This window comes from Embiotoca jacksoni, unplaced genomic scaffold (assembly GCF_022577435.1).
Source record: "Embiotoca jacksoni isolate LCO1_2020_lvr unplaced genomic scaffold, fEmbJac1.0.p SCAF_70, whole genome shotgun sequence".
Taxonomy (NCBI): Eukaryota; Metazoa; Chordata; class Actinopteri; family Embiotocidae; genus Embiotoca; species Embiotoca jacksoni.
Genome location: NW_027185426.1, coordinates 307,024 through 322,500, shown reverse-complemented (window position 1 = coordinate 322,500; position 15,477 = coordinate 307,024). Strand labels below are relative to the sequence as shown.

Here is a 15,477-nt window from a genome sequence, read left to right as displayed (position 1 = left end):
GATGTCAGAGATTCGTCTGGAGATTGTGGCGCAGAGGATAAAACAGGGAACTTTTTAATTAGCACGTTCACACATGGAGACAGAAAGAGAGAGAAAGATAAGGATGAATTTAACGACTTGTCTCCCTTCAAAAAAATAAAAATAAAAAAGAGCATAAAATGAGCAAAGAAAATGACAAAAACATGTTGAATTGTATCGAATAATTTAAAGGCGTTTACGACATTTAGTATGAATTAAATAAAGTGTATTTTAATGTGCTGCTTTTAGAAGAAAACCTTTCCTGAAAACTGAGAATAAATGTGATAAAAATGTTCCTTTTTGTAGAGAGCTCGCGGGATCTCTGCAGGTTAAATTCACACAGAAATAATGGTGTTGATTGAAGGTGTGAAAAGCAGCGCGCGGCCTTGTTTCCATCAGGCGGCTCGGAGCTCGTTCACCCACCGGCAGCTCCTCCAATCAACACCGGCCGGGTGGGACCGGGAGGACACACACCGGAGGAGCGGGAGGTGGGTGGGTGTGTGTGTGTGTGTGTGTGTGTGTGTGTGTGCGCGCACGAGGCCCGATTTTACACGTCCAGCTGTAAAACATCAGCTTGAATTCTGTCCTTGAAGTCGCAAACTCGAACATTTAAGTTCGAGAAATGCCAAGAAAAAATTAAAGCAGAACATTTTTTTGCAGGTTAATATACATTAAAAATAAATTTCACTTAAAGCTGGAGGTTCAGTGGATTTAGATCGGAGCAGATTTTCTGCACAAAAATAATCCGGCAGGTCTGAAGCTGTTCTTACGTTGAATTCATCTGGTTTAGGCCTTTTTTCCAGGTTAAATTATTACGTCTTCATTCATATTTTCTGGACGTAACAAAGAAACAAACCGCGTCACAGTTCACTCCAAAAATCTGCAGAATGGAAAAAAAACAATATACTTTCAGTTTTTGTGCATTTTTTTTTAAACACGACTCTTTTATATTTAAAACTCTAGATTATATTTATTTCTCTGTTCTTATTTCTTCTGAAACCAGACTGACAGGATGAAGTGAACTGAAGCAGGCTGAACGTCAAACCTGCGTAAAACTCTGAACGGATCCACGCTGATTGGCTACCTGAGAGTTTCCTCCATCTGCCCCCCTCCTCCTCCTCCCTCCCTCCCTCCCTCCCTCCTCCCCTCTCTCTCTCTCTCTCTCTCTCTCTCTCTCGGCGTCTCCGCTCTGATCTCCAAACGTTTCCCTTTTTTTTTTTTCCGGTTCCCAGTCCGCTCCGCGCGGCTGTGAATGAACGAGCCTCTTTAACATATTCAGACCAACGTCATCCGCTGAAGGTGGATCGCTCGCGCCGGGCAGCCTCGTCTATAAAGCCCCCCGCAGCCCGCTCACTGTGGAGGAGCAGTCTCCGGTCGGACGGCGGAGGAGGAGGAAGAGAAGAGTTTGCAGGAGAACTGATCGGAGTCGTGTCGCCACTGAGGCTGCGTGGAGGTAAGTCCGCGGAGGATAAACTGAGGGACTCCTTTAAAGCCAAACTCCTCCACTCATCCTGTTCTCCTCCTGTTCTCCTCCTCTTCTCCTCCTGTTCTCCTCCTCTCACCTCCTGTTCATCTGAAGCCGACTACTGTATTCAAAACCCTCTTTCTTCTTCTTCAACTTTTTTTTTTTTTTTTTTTAAACCTGATTTATTGCCATTGCTCTATAAACTCCGGGGTCGCCCGGGGTGGTGGAGGTGGAGGTGGGGGAGGTGTAGGGGGAGGTGTGGGGGGGGTGGCTGAGCCCCCTGAACTGTACCTATAAAGGCGCATAACCCTAATAGACAAGCCGGCGCACGCAAACCTGTAAAACTATTTGGAATAGTTGACAGCTTCTCCTCATTTTGAAGCAGCAGCAGCAGAGTTTGTGATCTGGTTCATCCATCTGGTCCGATGACGGTTTTATTCTGTAAAACAAATCTCTCACTTCATATTTCTGAATAATTTACGGTTAAAAGAGAAAAAACTTCGCTTTGTTGGAATCTAAAACGACCACAAAATTACAAATAGTCTGGAAAATGAGAGAAAAACTGTCAATAATCATAACAGAAGTGACCACACATCCATCAGGAGGCTGAGACCACTGTGATTATGATCATTATCATTATCATTATAGTAATAATAGGAGTTTATAAAGGCTCTGAGTCGTCTCTGACAGAGTTCACAAAGAGTTTAGCTTCCCTCCTTGTTTTGGTTTTTTTCTGCAGCAGAGGTCGAACATCTCAGTCCGAGCTAACACGCCCTGATCCCTCTTCACACAGATCCCACAGGAGCCCAGAGGACAGAGGAGGAGGAGGAGGAGGAGAGGGGAGCACACCACAGCCGGACGGGAGAAGCTTTTACGCGCTGCTGCTGCTGCCGCCGCCGCCGGACACCCGTTTTTCAGACGACGGACGCAGGTGCATGCTGGGAGGCGGACCGGCTCGCAGGAGATGTTGCCCCTGGCCCAGTTCGGGGTGCTGTCGGCCCTGGTCACCGCGCTCACCTCGGTCCTGTCAGCGGTGCTGCTGCTGGTGCTGACCCGGCAGCTGTGGAGCCTCCGCTGGAGTCTGACCCGGGACAAGGAGAGCAGCCTGCCGCTGCCGAGGGGCTCGATGGGCTGGCCGCTGGTCGGGGAGACCTTCCACTGGCTCTTCCAGGTGAGTCCGGACCTTTTCTTGGGGGTATTTCCCCGCGCGCGCGTGTTTGTGTGTTTGTGTGTTTGTGTGTGTGTGGATCCTTTTTTTTTTCTCATCTGCTTTCCATCCTTCACTTTCTGACTTATTAATAATAAGGATGTATAACCCTCAGGAAGTTTTAATAATGCCATTATTGATGATGTTTATGGAAAGGCGGGAGGCTCGGAGAGGCTCGCTCGGATTCTTGTGCAGGCTGAGTTGTGTTGTTAATGCGACGTGTGCGGACTTGATGCTCTCGGTGCGTTAATTCCTTCTCTGGGAGCAAAAACAGACGTTTTCTGTTCAATTGTCGCAGCTCTGCGTTTCCCTCCCTCCGCCAGGAATGTCCGCTCTCATCCCTTCACGTGTCTGCTGCAGACATCCTCTCTGCACGCGGGCCTTTTTCACCTCATTTTAATCTCTCAAACCAAGTTGAACACTTCAGCTGAGCAGGATGTGTTGATATTAACACAGTAAGGAAGTAAGAAAGCAGGAACATTTCAGTTTTCTTTACACCTGTAAGTTAATTTGTGTTCATTAATCTGCTGCTTTTTACCTGATAAAAACTCGCTGAATATACAAACATATGTAATAAAGTATTTTTAAAATTCCACATCTGCATCTGAACACTGAGAATGAACATCGGTCAATTGTGGCAATAATTAGGTGCTTAAATGACATAAAAAATTAATAAATTGCACTAAAGGCTGCAGAAAATGAAAAAAAAAAAAAAAAAAAAAAGTAAAAATGTCCTCGTTTATAAAGTGATGAAATCTTAAATAAATCAAATAACTAACTATGTATTATATATTTATTATATACAGTATACTGAACTATTTTTTAAACTATCGTCCTCAGTAAACTAACAAACTGGATCAGGTTGATGTTTGAAGAGTATATATTCATAAAATATTTTTAAAAAAAAATATGGAAAATGCACTTTTAAATTTCTGGTTTAATTGTTCAAATGAATTTTCTAGTCTGACTTCAAACTTTTAAAATCTGAACTTCTTAAATCCAAACTATAAATCTAAACTTTTTAAATCCTAATTTTCCATTTTTCCGTCCGCAGGGCTCCAACTTCCACATCTCGCGCAGAGAGCGCCACGGCAACGTGTTTAAGACACACCTCCTGGGGAAGCCCGTCGTCCGGGTGACGGGCGCCGAGAACATCCGTAAGATCCTGCTGGGCGAGCACAGCCTGGTGTGCACCCAGTGGCCCCAGAGCACCCGCATCATCCTGGGGCCCAACACGCTGGTCAACTCCATCGGAGACCTGCACAAGAGGAAGAGGAAGGTGAGACGCCGCTTCCTCCTCTTCCCTCCCCCCCTCCTCCTCTCCCTCCTCCGCCCTCCATCTCTCCTCTCCAGTGAGTGTTGACTGCCGTGTACCAGGTCATAACTTTTTACGGCTCTCCTTTGTTTTCCTGAACCCTTTGAAGATCCTGGCGAAGGTGTTCAGCCGCGGCGCTCTGGAGTCCTACCTGCCGCGGCTGCAGGACGTCGTCAAGTCCGAGATCGCCAAGTGGTGCTCTGAGCCCGGCGCCGTGGACGTGTACGCCGCCGCCAAGGCGCTGACGTTCCGGGTGGCTGTGCGGGTCCTGCTCGGTCTGCGGCTGGAGGACGAGCGCGTCGTCTACCTGGCTCGGATCTTCGAGCAGCTGATGAACAACCTGTTCTCGCTGCCCGTCGACGCTCCGCTCAGCGGCCTGCGAAAGGTGAGAGGACGAGAAACGGAGGACGGAGGTCACGTTTAGATCTTTGATTCTGCAGCACAAACTAACCGGCGACGTGTCCGCGGTCTGTCCAGGGGATAAAAGCCAGAGAGATACTCCACACCAACATGGAGAAAATCATCGAGGAGAAGATGGAGCGGCAGCAGGCGGAGGACGAATACCACGACGCCTTCGACTACATGCTGTCCAGCGCCAAGGAGGCGGGCCGGGAGCTCAGCATCCAGGAGCTCAAGGTAGCGGACGGCGTGCGGACGAGACCACAAACACACCGAACCTTCAATTCAGACCACGTTGACAGACAGGAAGCTCTCAAAATAAGAGTGGATCTGTGTTCCTGTCAGATCAGCTGGTTCCTCTGGAATCCAGGTCCACATGTTTTTAGAGCTCTCTGCTCAGTGACGAGAGATTTATTTTGGGCTTCATTCAAAATCGTAGTTTTTCTCTTGTTTTTGCAGAATATTTCCTTCAGTTGATCATCGATGTTTAATATTTGAATACGTGCCAGTAACTCCAGGTGACATTAAGTCCAGGTGTCCTCCTCCGTCCCTGCAGGAGACGGCGGTGGAGCTGATCTTCGCCGCCCACTCCACCACAGCCAGCGCCTCCACGTCGCTGGTGCTGCAGCTGCTTCGCCACCCGGCGGTGGTGGAGAGGGCTCGGGTGGAGCTGGAGGCCGAGGACCTCGGCTACGAGTCTCACGGCCCGTTGGCGTGCGTCGCCACGGAAACAGAAGAGGATGCCGCCGCCGCCGCCGCCGCCGCCGCCGCCGCGGAGACGACCCTCCTGCTGAACACGGGGAGTCCGAGTCGGAGCGATGAAGCCGGGTCTCCGCCGTCCCGCTCTCACATCCCACAGCTGAGTCTGGACAAGCTGAGTCAGCTGCGCTACCTGGACTGTGTGGTGAAAGAGGTGCTCCGCTTCCTGCCGCCCGTCTCCGGGGGTTACCGGACCGCCCTGCAGACCTTCGAGTTAGACGTGAGTTCGAGTCTCCGGTAGCGAGATGTCTTTTTGTCTGGTGCTGTTTGGCTCTTTTTTCTTTTTAAAGACGTAAGCAGATCATCTAAAGTGGAAGTTCATTTAGGTCTAAATCTACTTTTACAAGTTTAACGGCAGATAATCTGAGTTCCACGGTAGAAAGAGGTCGGACTGAGTCTTCATCAGTCAGAGGTGTTTTAACATAAAAGAAACCAATCAAAGTCTCATGTCCCTTTAAAACCCAGGAGAAGCTTATTCCACCAATGTTTGATCTGCATTTTTAAATAATAATAATGTTTTGCATGTTTGTGTACGTGCATATTTTTTTTGAATCAGAAATATACACAAAAAATGCCCCGACCTTCTTCTATGTGTTGACGGTCCTTCCTCCGTTCTCAGGGCTACCAGATCCCCAAAGGCTGGAGCGTGATGTACAGCATCCGGGACACGCACGAGACGGCGGCGGCCTTCCAAAGCCCGGAGCTGTTCGACCCGGACCGGTTCGGCCCGGACCGCGAGGAGAGCCGCGCCGCCCGGTTCAGCTACGTGCCGTTCGGCGGCGGCGTGCGGAGCTGCGTGGGGAAAGAGCTGGCTCAGGTCATCCTAAAGACTCTCGCCGTGGAGCTGATCGGGACGTGCAGATGGACCTTGGCCACGGAGAACTTTCCCAAGATGCAGACGGTGCCGATCGTTCACCCGGTGAACGGGCTGCACGTCCGTTTCAGCTACAAGCACCCGCTGTAGAGGCAAAACAGACTTCCAGAAACACTCACCCACGAAGCAGGAAACTCTCCGAGGACGGAGACGCCACGTCCTCACGGTCCCGACGCTGCAGCTCTGTCGGACCTGGACGGGTCGACGGCACTTCATCACTTATCTGATCCGAACCTCCTTCTGTTGTAGCACAAGTTCATATTTAATTCGGTCAAACAGGTTCTCGCTGTCCTGCAGGTGAACTTTAACTTATTGATGCATCGAGGAGAGAAAAAAAATACTTTTTTTTTATCTGCTCATCAAACAGAAGATCCGCCTCAACGGCAAAACACACTGTCGTTGAAAGACTATGAAAACACACATTTTAAGTTATTGAAACATCTATCAGAGATCTGCAGCTGGTTTCTCGGCTGGTGTTCAGCTCGGTGTGATTTCACTGATTTCAGATTCCTCTCCGCTGACACCTGTCAGTCTCTGCAGACATCCAAATGTCATGCATTTGGTTCTGGTGCTTTTTATGTGCATCACTAACTTCACAATATGTTCTCTGCAGAACCAGCTGGTCAGGAGAAGTTTTCTTTTACTTAAATGTCGGGAAACGTTTCACAGACTTCACCTGCAACGAATGCAAAAGAACACGTTCATTCAGTACGAAGTGAAAACGAGACGACCGGACTCGTGCAGCAGGGAACGTTTTTCTTTTTTTTCAGCGGAACGTAAACTTGATTTTTTCACAAGTTGGTTCGACCGAAACATCCAACGAGTTCTGTTCTTTTAAACATGAATGTTCTCGCTCTCTCTCTCTCTCTCTCTCTCTCTCTCTCTATATATATATATATATATATATATATATCCTTACCAGTGCTATTATGTGTGTATTAAATGAAGTAGCATTATGAATAAGCTGTATTTAAATTGCAGAGGCATCATATTTTGTTTTATCGTTTTTTTTGATAGAGAAAACTAACCTGTCAGAGATCTGTCATTGTTTAGAGCAGCAGACACCGACAGCGACGTTATGATGACGATATCTAGCGCTGGTCCGACGGCGGGACTGTTCCCGTGTCGGTCTTGAAGTCTAATCGATGTGAAATCTTTCGTACGGATGGATTTGTTTGGAAGGAGATAGCACTTTCTCCGCTTTAAGGAGTCTGTAAATATTTGTCCCGTTCATGCGTTCATTGAGTGTGTCGGATATAGCTGCTGTACAGTTGATGTAAAGAGTAAATTAGAAGATGAGAAACTAACCAGTTTGTCATGTGATGCTGATGAAGGTTTTTTTTGGGTAACTTTTTTGGCAAAGTAATCAAGAAAATATAGCAAAAATATTCATCCTGGAACATAAAGTTCTGACATTTTTCTTTTTGCATTAAAACTGCAGGGCGAAAATGTTGTCACCCCCATCTGGTGAGCGAGAATAATTACAAACAACACTGACGCTGGTGTCGCGGCATTAAAAGATAATTGTTGTTTAGTTACCAATAACAACACAATAAAAAAAACAATAAAAAGGACAATAAAAACAAGAATTAGATAAGATAAAAGGTCCATAAACAATTAATACAGCAACAAAATCACATTGAATTATTTTAAAATTGGATAAATTGCGGACAAATGAAATAAAAAGACACCAGATTTAAAAACGGTCTCCTGTGAAATACTGACAGATTTATGTCACTGTGATCTCGTAGCGGACGTTTATTTATATGTAAAATACCAACATTATAACTTCAGGATTGTAGAATTATTATTATTTATTTTTTTGTAACCCCACCCACTTTTCCACCTCTGACGTAGAAATGCGTCATGATTTTATGTCTTTTAAATAGTCCTTAAAAAACGAAATAATCAAATAGTTTATATTTTTGGGGGTATTTTTTACCGGAGCCTGGAAGTAGCACATCATCCTGCCAGGAGGTGGCGGTGATGCACCTAAAAGCTGTTTACAAACTGCGATGAAACAACAAAAGGAGGATATCATTGATATAAATATAAGATCATTAATAGTCGAATATCAGCGAATATGGAACAGCATTTATGCTTGAAATGTTGGATGGTTGAATACTTTTATGAAATTGTTACGCAACTATGAACAACAAAAACATTTTTTTTTTTAAAGCTTTCCAATTCAACACCTGAAACATGTCAGGCTGAAACGAGACGCTTCATATCTCGACCTCATTACAAACCAAAAATGACAGTGAGGTCAGCGCCGAGGTCACGGCGGGGGTCAGCGCCGAGGTCAGCGCTGAGGCTGCTGCTTAGGTCAGCAGGCATTTGCAGCCTCCACCTGACCGCCCTCATTGACAGGTGGAGAATAGGGTGAAGCTATGTGGCAGAAAATTAATGGGGCACAAACAGCCCGGCCTAATTATGTCCGCTGCAGGGCCCCGTAGCGCTGCCAAGGACGTTATCTGATGGACACGCAGCCACTGTGAACTTGGCGACGTTTTCAACCCCCGGGTTCACCGCGATGCCACCGGCTGCACAGGTCAGCGACCGGTCAGCTGATCGGGAGGGCGCATGGGAACCAACAAGGGGGGACGCAACACAACACGGGACAGTGTGACGCCAGCGAACCGCCACTCCTGCAGTGCTTTATACACCCGACACAGGTCGTATAAAGAGCTACAGGAGCTTTTAGTTAGAGATGGCAATAACGCTGACTCGTGGAATCCTGTCACAAAATCAAACATATAAGAAAAGTAATGTTTTTTGTTTTTTTTGTCACAAACATAACTCTGAAAACGAAGCCTCACTGGTGCTGTTTTTTATTTTTATTATCAGAAATGTTTTCTCAAAAAGTTCTGATGTAATTTGTGGAGTTTTAGTTTGCATTAAAATTGCAAGAATTAGAGAAAAAAAATGTTTTCTTTGCAGCTACATTTTGTAATCACTATCTATGATAATAAAAATGCTGCACGTCACAAAAATACTTTTAATTTGCAAATTATTGAGTTTGTATCTCGTGAGATAACCTTTTGAATGGGAGTCTATGGAGCCAGAGGTTTTTGTTTGTAGCCAGCCCCCTAGTGACCTTCGGTGGCATTACACTTTGTCATTCACTTTTCAGACCTGGAAGCTCCGCCCCACTTTTAAAGACAGTCTATGCACTCAAGCTATGTACGTTTGTACCCACAATGTACCGACCTACAGCTCGTAGCTTCAGCCTTCGCTGTGATTTTAAGTCTGGAAACCCTGCTCACTTTAGAGTTGCACATCGGGGGAGGGTTTGTTTGTTTTGTTTACAGCTTCTCGAGTTTCCGTGCAACAACTTACGTCACTGGAGATCCACGCACATTAGGATCAACGAGTGGAAACATTCCTCAGCGGAGCGAGGCCCGACTCAGATAATCACAGCGAGTTTGGGTCCGGTAACACAGAAGGTTGTGTTTACAAATGCAAGATTTAAAAACACAAAGATTTACAGGTTTAAGACTCCTGGAAAATAAACTCCAGCGCCTCACAAATCAACAATAACTCAGGAAATAAATAAAGGAACAACACCACGTTTAAAACAAACCAAAACAACCAGAATGAAGGTCGATCTGACAAAAAGAGCCAAACCCATCATCCTCTGTCACGTTAGCTGTTAGGCTGGACACAGGGCGTCCTTTCATCTGCCTGCTCAGATATTCACAGGATCAAACTGGATGACATAACAATAACTCCATCAGCAGCGCTGCACTCTGAAACACACTCACGATGTCTTCATCCGTCCCAAGAAATCTATTTTTTTCTTTCCCCCTCTGAGCTATAATAATCTTTCCATTTCGGTCCCTTGGCCTTCTTCGCCTTTCTCCTCCTCGTATTTGTGTGTTTTCTGGTTCAGAGGCAGTTCTCGGCCACGATAAGGGACGCCCATTTGCGAAATGAGGGGGAAAACGGGGTCAGATGGTGACTTGGATAAAACGATTGGTGGCTAACATCAAGCCGGCCTGTGTGTGTGTGTGTGTGTGTGTGTGTGTGTGTGTGTGTGTGTGTGTGTGTGTGTGTGTGTGTGTGTGTGTGTGTGTTCAGATATTTTACCTCCAGCTTGTGTGTTTTCTTTAAGTTTATTTTAATCGCTGCTGCTGTCACAGGAAAAACCACAACGCTGCAATCTTGGTGTTTTTTTTCTTCTTTCTCATACTTGTAATTGAAAGTTTACATTTCCATTTATGTGCTGAGTCAGTTCAAAGGACCTTCGGGACTCCATTGTGTGACTTCAGGAATAAAAATGGACCGAAGTTAAATTCAGCCTTGAAGTTTCGACAGGAGTTCATCAGTCCTGAAGCAGCAGAGAAATGTTGAAATAAAGATTGATATCGAACCAATTTAACGATGACTTAAATGAAACCCTGACAGGTTGTCACCACTGGGACGTGAACATACGTGATTTCACCACTGGGACGCGAACATACGTGATCTCACCACAGACGTGAAACTTGAGCAGAGGAATATCCCATTTTGGGTCAAACCTTTTTGGGAACGGAAAATTTTTCAACACGCCAAGTGTTCCTGAGCCCATGCCCGTGATTTCCACTACAGAATCCCGGGGAACCCTGTTGCCATGGCGACACAGATCAGGGACATTTGTGTTTTCCGGCTTTTCAAAAGACCCAGCAAACAGACAGGAAACTGAAACAAAGTGACAAAGAGAGAAGAAGAAGAGCACAGACTAAATACAGCAGGGAGGGAAGGACAACGAGGGACAGGTGAAACTAATCAGGGGGACGGGGCCAACAACTCTGTGTTGACAGACTGACTCTGGGGAACGAATTCACGGTGACACAACCCTGCCAACATTTCAAGGGCAACAGGGTTCCCCGGATTCTGTGGTGGAAATCACTGCATGGGCTCAGGAACACTTGGCGTGTTTAAGATTTGAGTTTGACATGCAAATTGGAACTCTTACGAAAGTTACTGCAACTCTTTTTCTCCGTATTTCATTTTCTGAACGAACCTTATTTTTCATTTTGAGAATCAACTGTTTTATTTTCACCTACTTTTTTAATCAAACTATAGATCTGGACGATGACATGTACCTTCTCGGTTCATAAAAATAAAAAGTTTCTTGTTGTTTTCATTCTTTAGTAGAAACATAATCTAAACAAACAAACTAACAACCTCAGAGCTTCCTGGTGCATCGCCACCTCCCGACCTCCTCACCTCGGACTCGTGTCGCTGGCGCTCCTGCTCGAGAACAAAAGGTGCACATCAATAAATGTTTCCCTAAACGGCTGTTTCAGGTCATTGAGAGAGCACCTCATTATTATAATGAGGTAAAAGAGCGGTCTTTAGAGAAAAACTAACCAACGGGCCTGCGGGTCAGCGGTGCGTTCGCTTGGCGATCCGCCAACTCAGACAAAACAACGTAAAGTCAGGTTTATTTATAACAGACGTTGTTCTGCAGCAGCGTTTACATGGAGCCCAACGTTCCCATTAAAAACTGTTTAAAAAAAAAAAAGCTCCATTTAAACACCTTGAGTTTAAACCTCATCAAAAAACTGATCAAAATAAGAATCTCACCACTTAAACAACTAAAACTGAAAACGACTTTCTGCTCTCGAAATGTGAGGACGTACGGAAAAATGCTGTTTTAACCTCGCAGGCTACAACACAAAGTAGAAAATAACAACAACATATGGACAAAAAACAAACATTTACCTGCTAGAAGCACTAAGATGAAGAAAAAAAAGACCCAATCAGGAAATAAAATAACCAACAACAACAACAGGTGAACAAAACGACGTATTTCATCACTTCTGCAAATCGGCCTGCTGATCACAAAACCATGTAAACAGCTGACAAAGTATTCAGAGTGAAAACAGAGAACCCGTAACAGCAGAACGATGAAGAGCGGCGAGCACCAGACTTCTCCTTCAGTTGAGCTTTTTGCAACGACGACTTCTTTTTATTCATCTGGTGAACAAAAAATGAAAATGTTAAAGTAAAAAAACAAATGCAAAACAGAAAGAACTTATTGGTGCTTTAGTTTCCTGTCTTCCTGTTGCACTACAGTCTGTTCTGCATGGCGGCGTTTTAAAATACCGGGCGGGTGCAGTTCAGCTGATATTATGATCATTTTCTCCTCTGACGACTGTTTTTCTTCTGCATTCCTGTCCAGACAGATATTTTGTGTGAATTTTGCCTTTCAGAGGTTACTCAAATGAAAACTTCCAGGTGTCCCAGCGACGTGAAGAGTCTCTAGTTTGTCCAGACTTTTTTAAATGTGTTTTCAATGCTGCGAGCGACATAAATGCGACCGCTGAGCTGCGGTGGCGTGACGTCCCACCAGGAGGAAGTGAGACGCTGTGGTGGGTTTTTTTAATTTTTGGGTGAAGCTGCTCTTTTAAAAGCTACAATTGGAAGTTATGATAAAAGATCGTTTTCACGTGTTTGTCGACTCGCAACTGGAGGAAATGTAGATGTCGGAGCAGTTGAGGAGGCGGAGGAGGATGTGGAGAGGGGTGGGGGTGGGACGGGGGGGGGGGGGTAGGAAGAAGAGCGGGTACGGACATACAGCCGTACAGCAGATAATTATTGGCTGTGTCAGACAACATCTGTTATGTCAGCATTCCAGCCGTCAGCCCGGAGGAGGACGAGCTGCAAACCGCCTGCAGAGTTCAGGAAGACCGAACCCGACGAGAGCTTCATGTTCATGTGAACAGAGTCACAAGTTCAACCCCCGTCTGTCCCGCTGTCGTGTACTTGACCAAGACTGAGCCCCCTCCCTCGGGCTGACCTTGACCTCTGACCTTCCTGGAGTCTGGAGTGTCCTGGAGACGGCGGCTCAGACTGACAATTTTGACTTCTTTCAGTCTTAACCAATCAGCAACCAGCAGTGATGTCATCGTTGGTTTGTGAACCTTATGAAGCCTCCAGTTCAGATTCTGTCCGTCACCATCTTTGCTAGTTCGGAGCAAGTTTGGACGAGCTGGGGGAGGAGCCAGCGGTGGATCTGACCAATCTGATTAGAAACCTGACGATACTACGTCCCGCCCACCGATAGCTGTAACCTGACTACACCGCAGGCCTGTCAATCAAACAGACACGCCCCCAAAAACAGGTCTTCTTGAATCTTCTTTTCTAATGAATGAGGGATTATTTTCAGATGGACCTCCAGAAAACTAATAAGAAGGAGTGACTTTAGCTAACAACACCGAGATAACTGATGGACACATTTTATTCACTTTGGATTTGATGAGAGAAGTTGAATGGGAGTCTATGGAGCCGGAGGCTTTTTGGAGCCGACCTCTAGTGGCACTCGGTGGTATTGCAGCTGAAGACACTTCTGCATCAGAACTCTTTTATAAACAGTCTGCAGTCTTAACACAGCTTCTACTGTCAGGTTTAGTTCACGCACCAGGTAAACACTTCTGCTGTCCCGGCCTCGTTCAAATGAAGCGAACTAAAGTGCCAAAACGTTTCTGGCAATAAAGGATTTATTCCATGTTGCATCTCTAAAACCTGCACCTTTTTTTTCCCTGCAGCAACATGTCAGAAAAAGACAATCTGATCAAATATTCTCCTTCTGACTGCACGGCGTGTCCACAATGTTCCACAACGCTGCGTGATGCAGCAGGTGTGTCGCCCCGAGGGGCCGATAAAAGAGAGTGAGAGTCGGAGGGAGGAGGGCCGAGACGAGAGGGATGGGGGAGATATACGAATCCAGAGAAGGAGAAGGGACAAACACACGACAGATTTACTGCTCGTCTCTGTGATGGATCCTCTGACTGACTGACAGATGTCAGGCACTCGGTCCCGTGTTGACAGATCTACTTTTACTGCAGAGACACTCACTGTTTACATGCTGTTTTTTTTTTTTTTTATATAATATAATAATACAGGAGTCCAGAGAGAGAGAGAAGTCCAAACAAACTCTCTTTAAATTTAACGTTTTCTCCTCAGATTATGATTTTAGGACGAATCAAAGCAGCAAAACAAATGTGGCGTTTACAGAGGAGGCAACAGCGCCCTCTGTGGCCACTAACTGTAACTACATTAACACTCTGTTTCCCCGCTGTGCAGGCAGGAGATTAAACCCCAAACAGAAGCGTTCAGGTCCTTTTGCTTTAATCCCGCACGGTGACAATAACCGAGCGTCTGCCTGCCGCATACCAGAGATCGGTTCAAGAGTTCAGTTCACTCATGAACTCTGTCGGGGCACCACGCCCAGCCGGCGGCACCTTCAAGCCCTCTGCAGGAGCGTTCGCGCCGCGGCGTCCTCATGCATTAGTGACTCTACAGTATGTGTGGACGTCTGTACACGAAATCCATATAAGACACAGGTGTTTGCACTTATTCTGCCTGATCGGAGCTCCGGGTGGGCGGGGTAAGACTCTGACTGACAGGTCGGACTCTGACTGACAGGTCAGGGGTTCATCGCTGGACTCTGAAAAAATTTAAGAAGTTTGAGAAGTTGTTTTTCGAAGCCCTCTGCAGATGAAAACGTTACCGTCGGTCCGTATCGAGGATGCGCACTTCCACGTCTGCTCGTACATACAAACGTGTGCTAATTAGTAACGTGCACATACTGCAAATATGAGCCGCTGAAGGACAGGAAGACCGAGTGGAAAGGGAAGTTTAGGCTCTAGGTTTCACAGAGGAAGTTTTCATGTTACAGTTTTGGTGACAAAACTTTGCACATCAGCAGAAAAAGGAAACTTATCTTTAGACGTATTGAACTTAATTTACTGAGAAAAGAAAGTAATCTGCAGAACACAGAGGGAATTAATCTGTTTGGCCTCTTTACTCTAAATCATGTGTTTATATGGAGTCGTTTCTTTTCTGTTTGGGCTTTAAAACCGATTCTAAATTGGAATTTAAGACTTCATGTGAATGTATTTGATGAAAAGGTTCTTGCATTGTGTGACGTAACAGAAAGCAGGTAAATGAAGATCAGCGTTGGACTCGGACTGGATGGAGGCCGAAGGACGACGAGGAGTTCATACTGTCGGTTTAAAACCTGCGAAACTGTTTAAAGTTCAGCTGAGTGAGACCGTCGGAGCCGTAAAACAGATTTTACTGTCGAGAGCTTGAAAAATACGGAAAAATTTGACCACGTGGGACGACAGCTGTGTAAAAAACTAAATAACTCAATGTATTGGTGTGTAACAGAGACAGAGTTCATGCTGACACGCTGCATTCACCAGGTGCATGCTGGGAAAAAATACAGTGACCCCCAAGAATCCTGTCTGGATCCAATTAATTTTCTTTATCGTCAGAGTATTTTATGTTGTCACATTATGTTACTGAGGAAATAAAATAATGTGGATTTTAAAAGTTCAAACTGTTTGTCAGCAGCCCGAGATGAAAAAAGTTGCGTTCACACGAGTCACACAAGGGAACGGTCACATCACCGCAAAAAGCAGAAGTGCAGGTTAAAGCCAGACCTC

General features: G+C 45.7%; 1 protein-coding gene across 1 annotated transcript; it reads left to right on the top strand.

Moving 5' to 3' along the window:
- Positions 1–2,447: 2,447 nt before the first annotated feature.
- cyp26c1 (cytochrome P450, family 26, subfamily C, polypeptide 1) lies at positions 2,448–6,714 on the top strand. Its single transcript, XM_069177175.1, has 6 exons — positions 2,448–2,654; positions 3,745–3,969; positions 4,115–4,390; positions 4,483–4,641; positions 4,961–5,383; positions 5,783–6,714. The coding sequence occupies exons 1-6, from the start codon at positions 2,448–2,450 to the stop codon at positions 6,125–6,127; spliced, it is 1,635 nt and encodes a 544-aa protein (XP_069033276.1). The 3' UTR covers positions 6,128–6,714.
- The last annotated feature ends 8,763 nt before the right edge of the window (positions 6,715–15,477 follow it).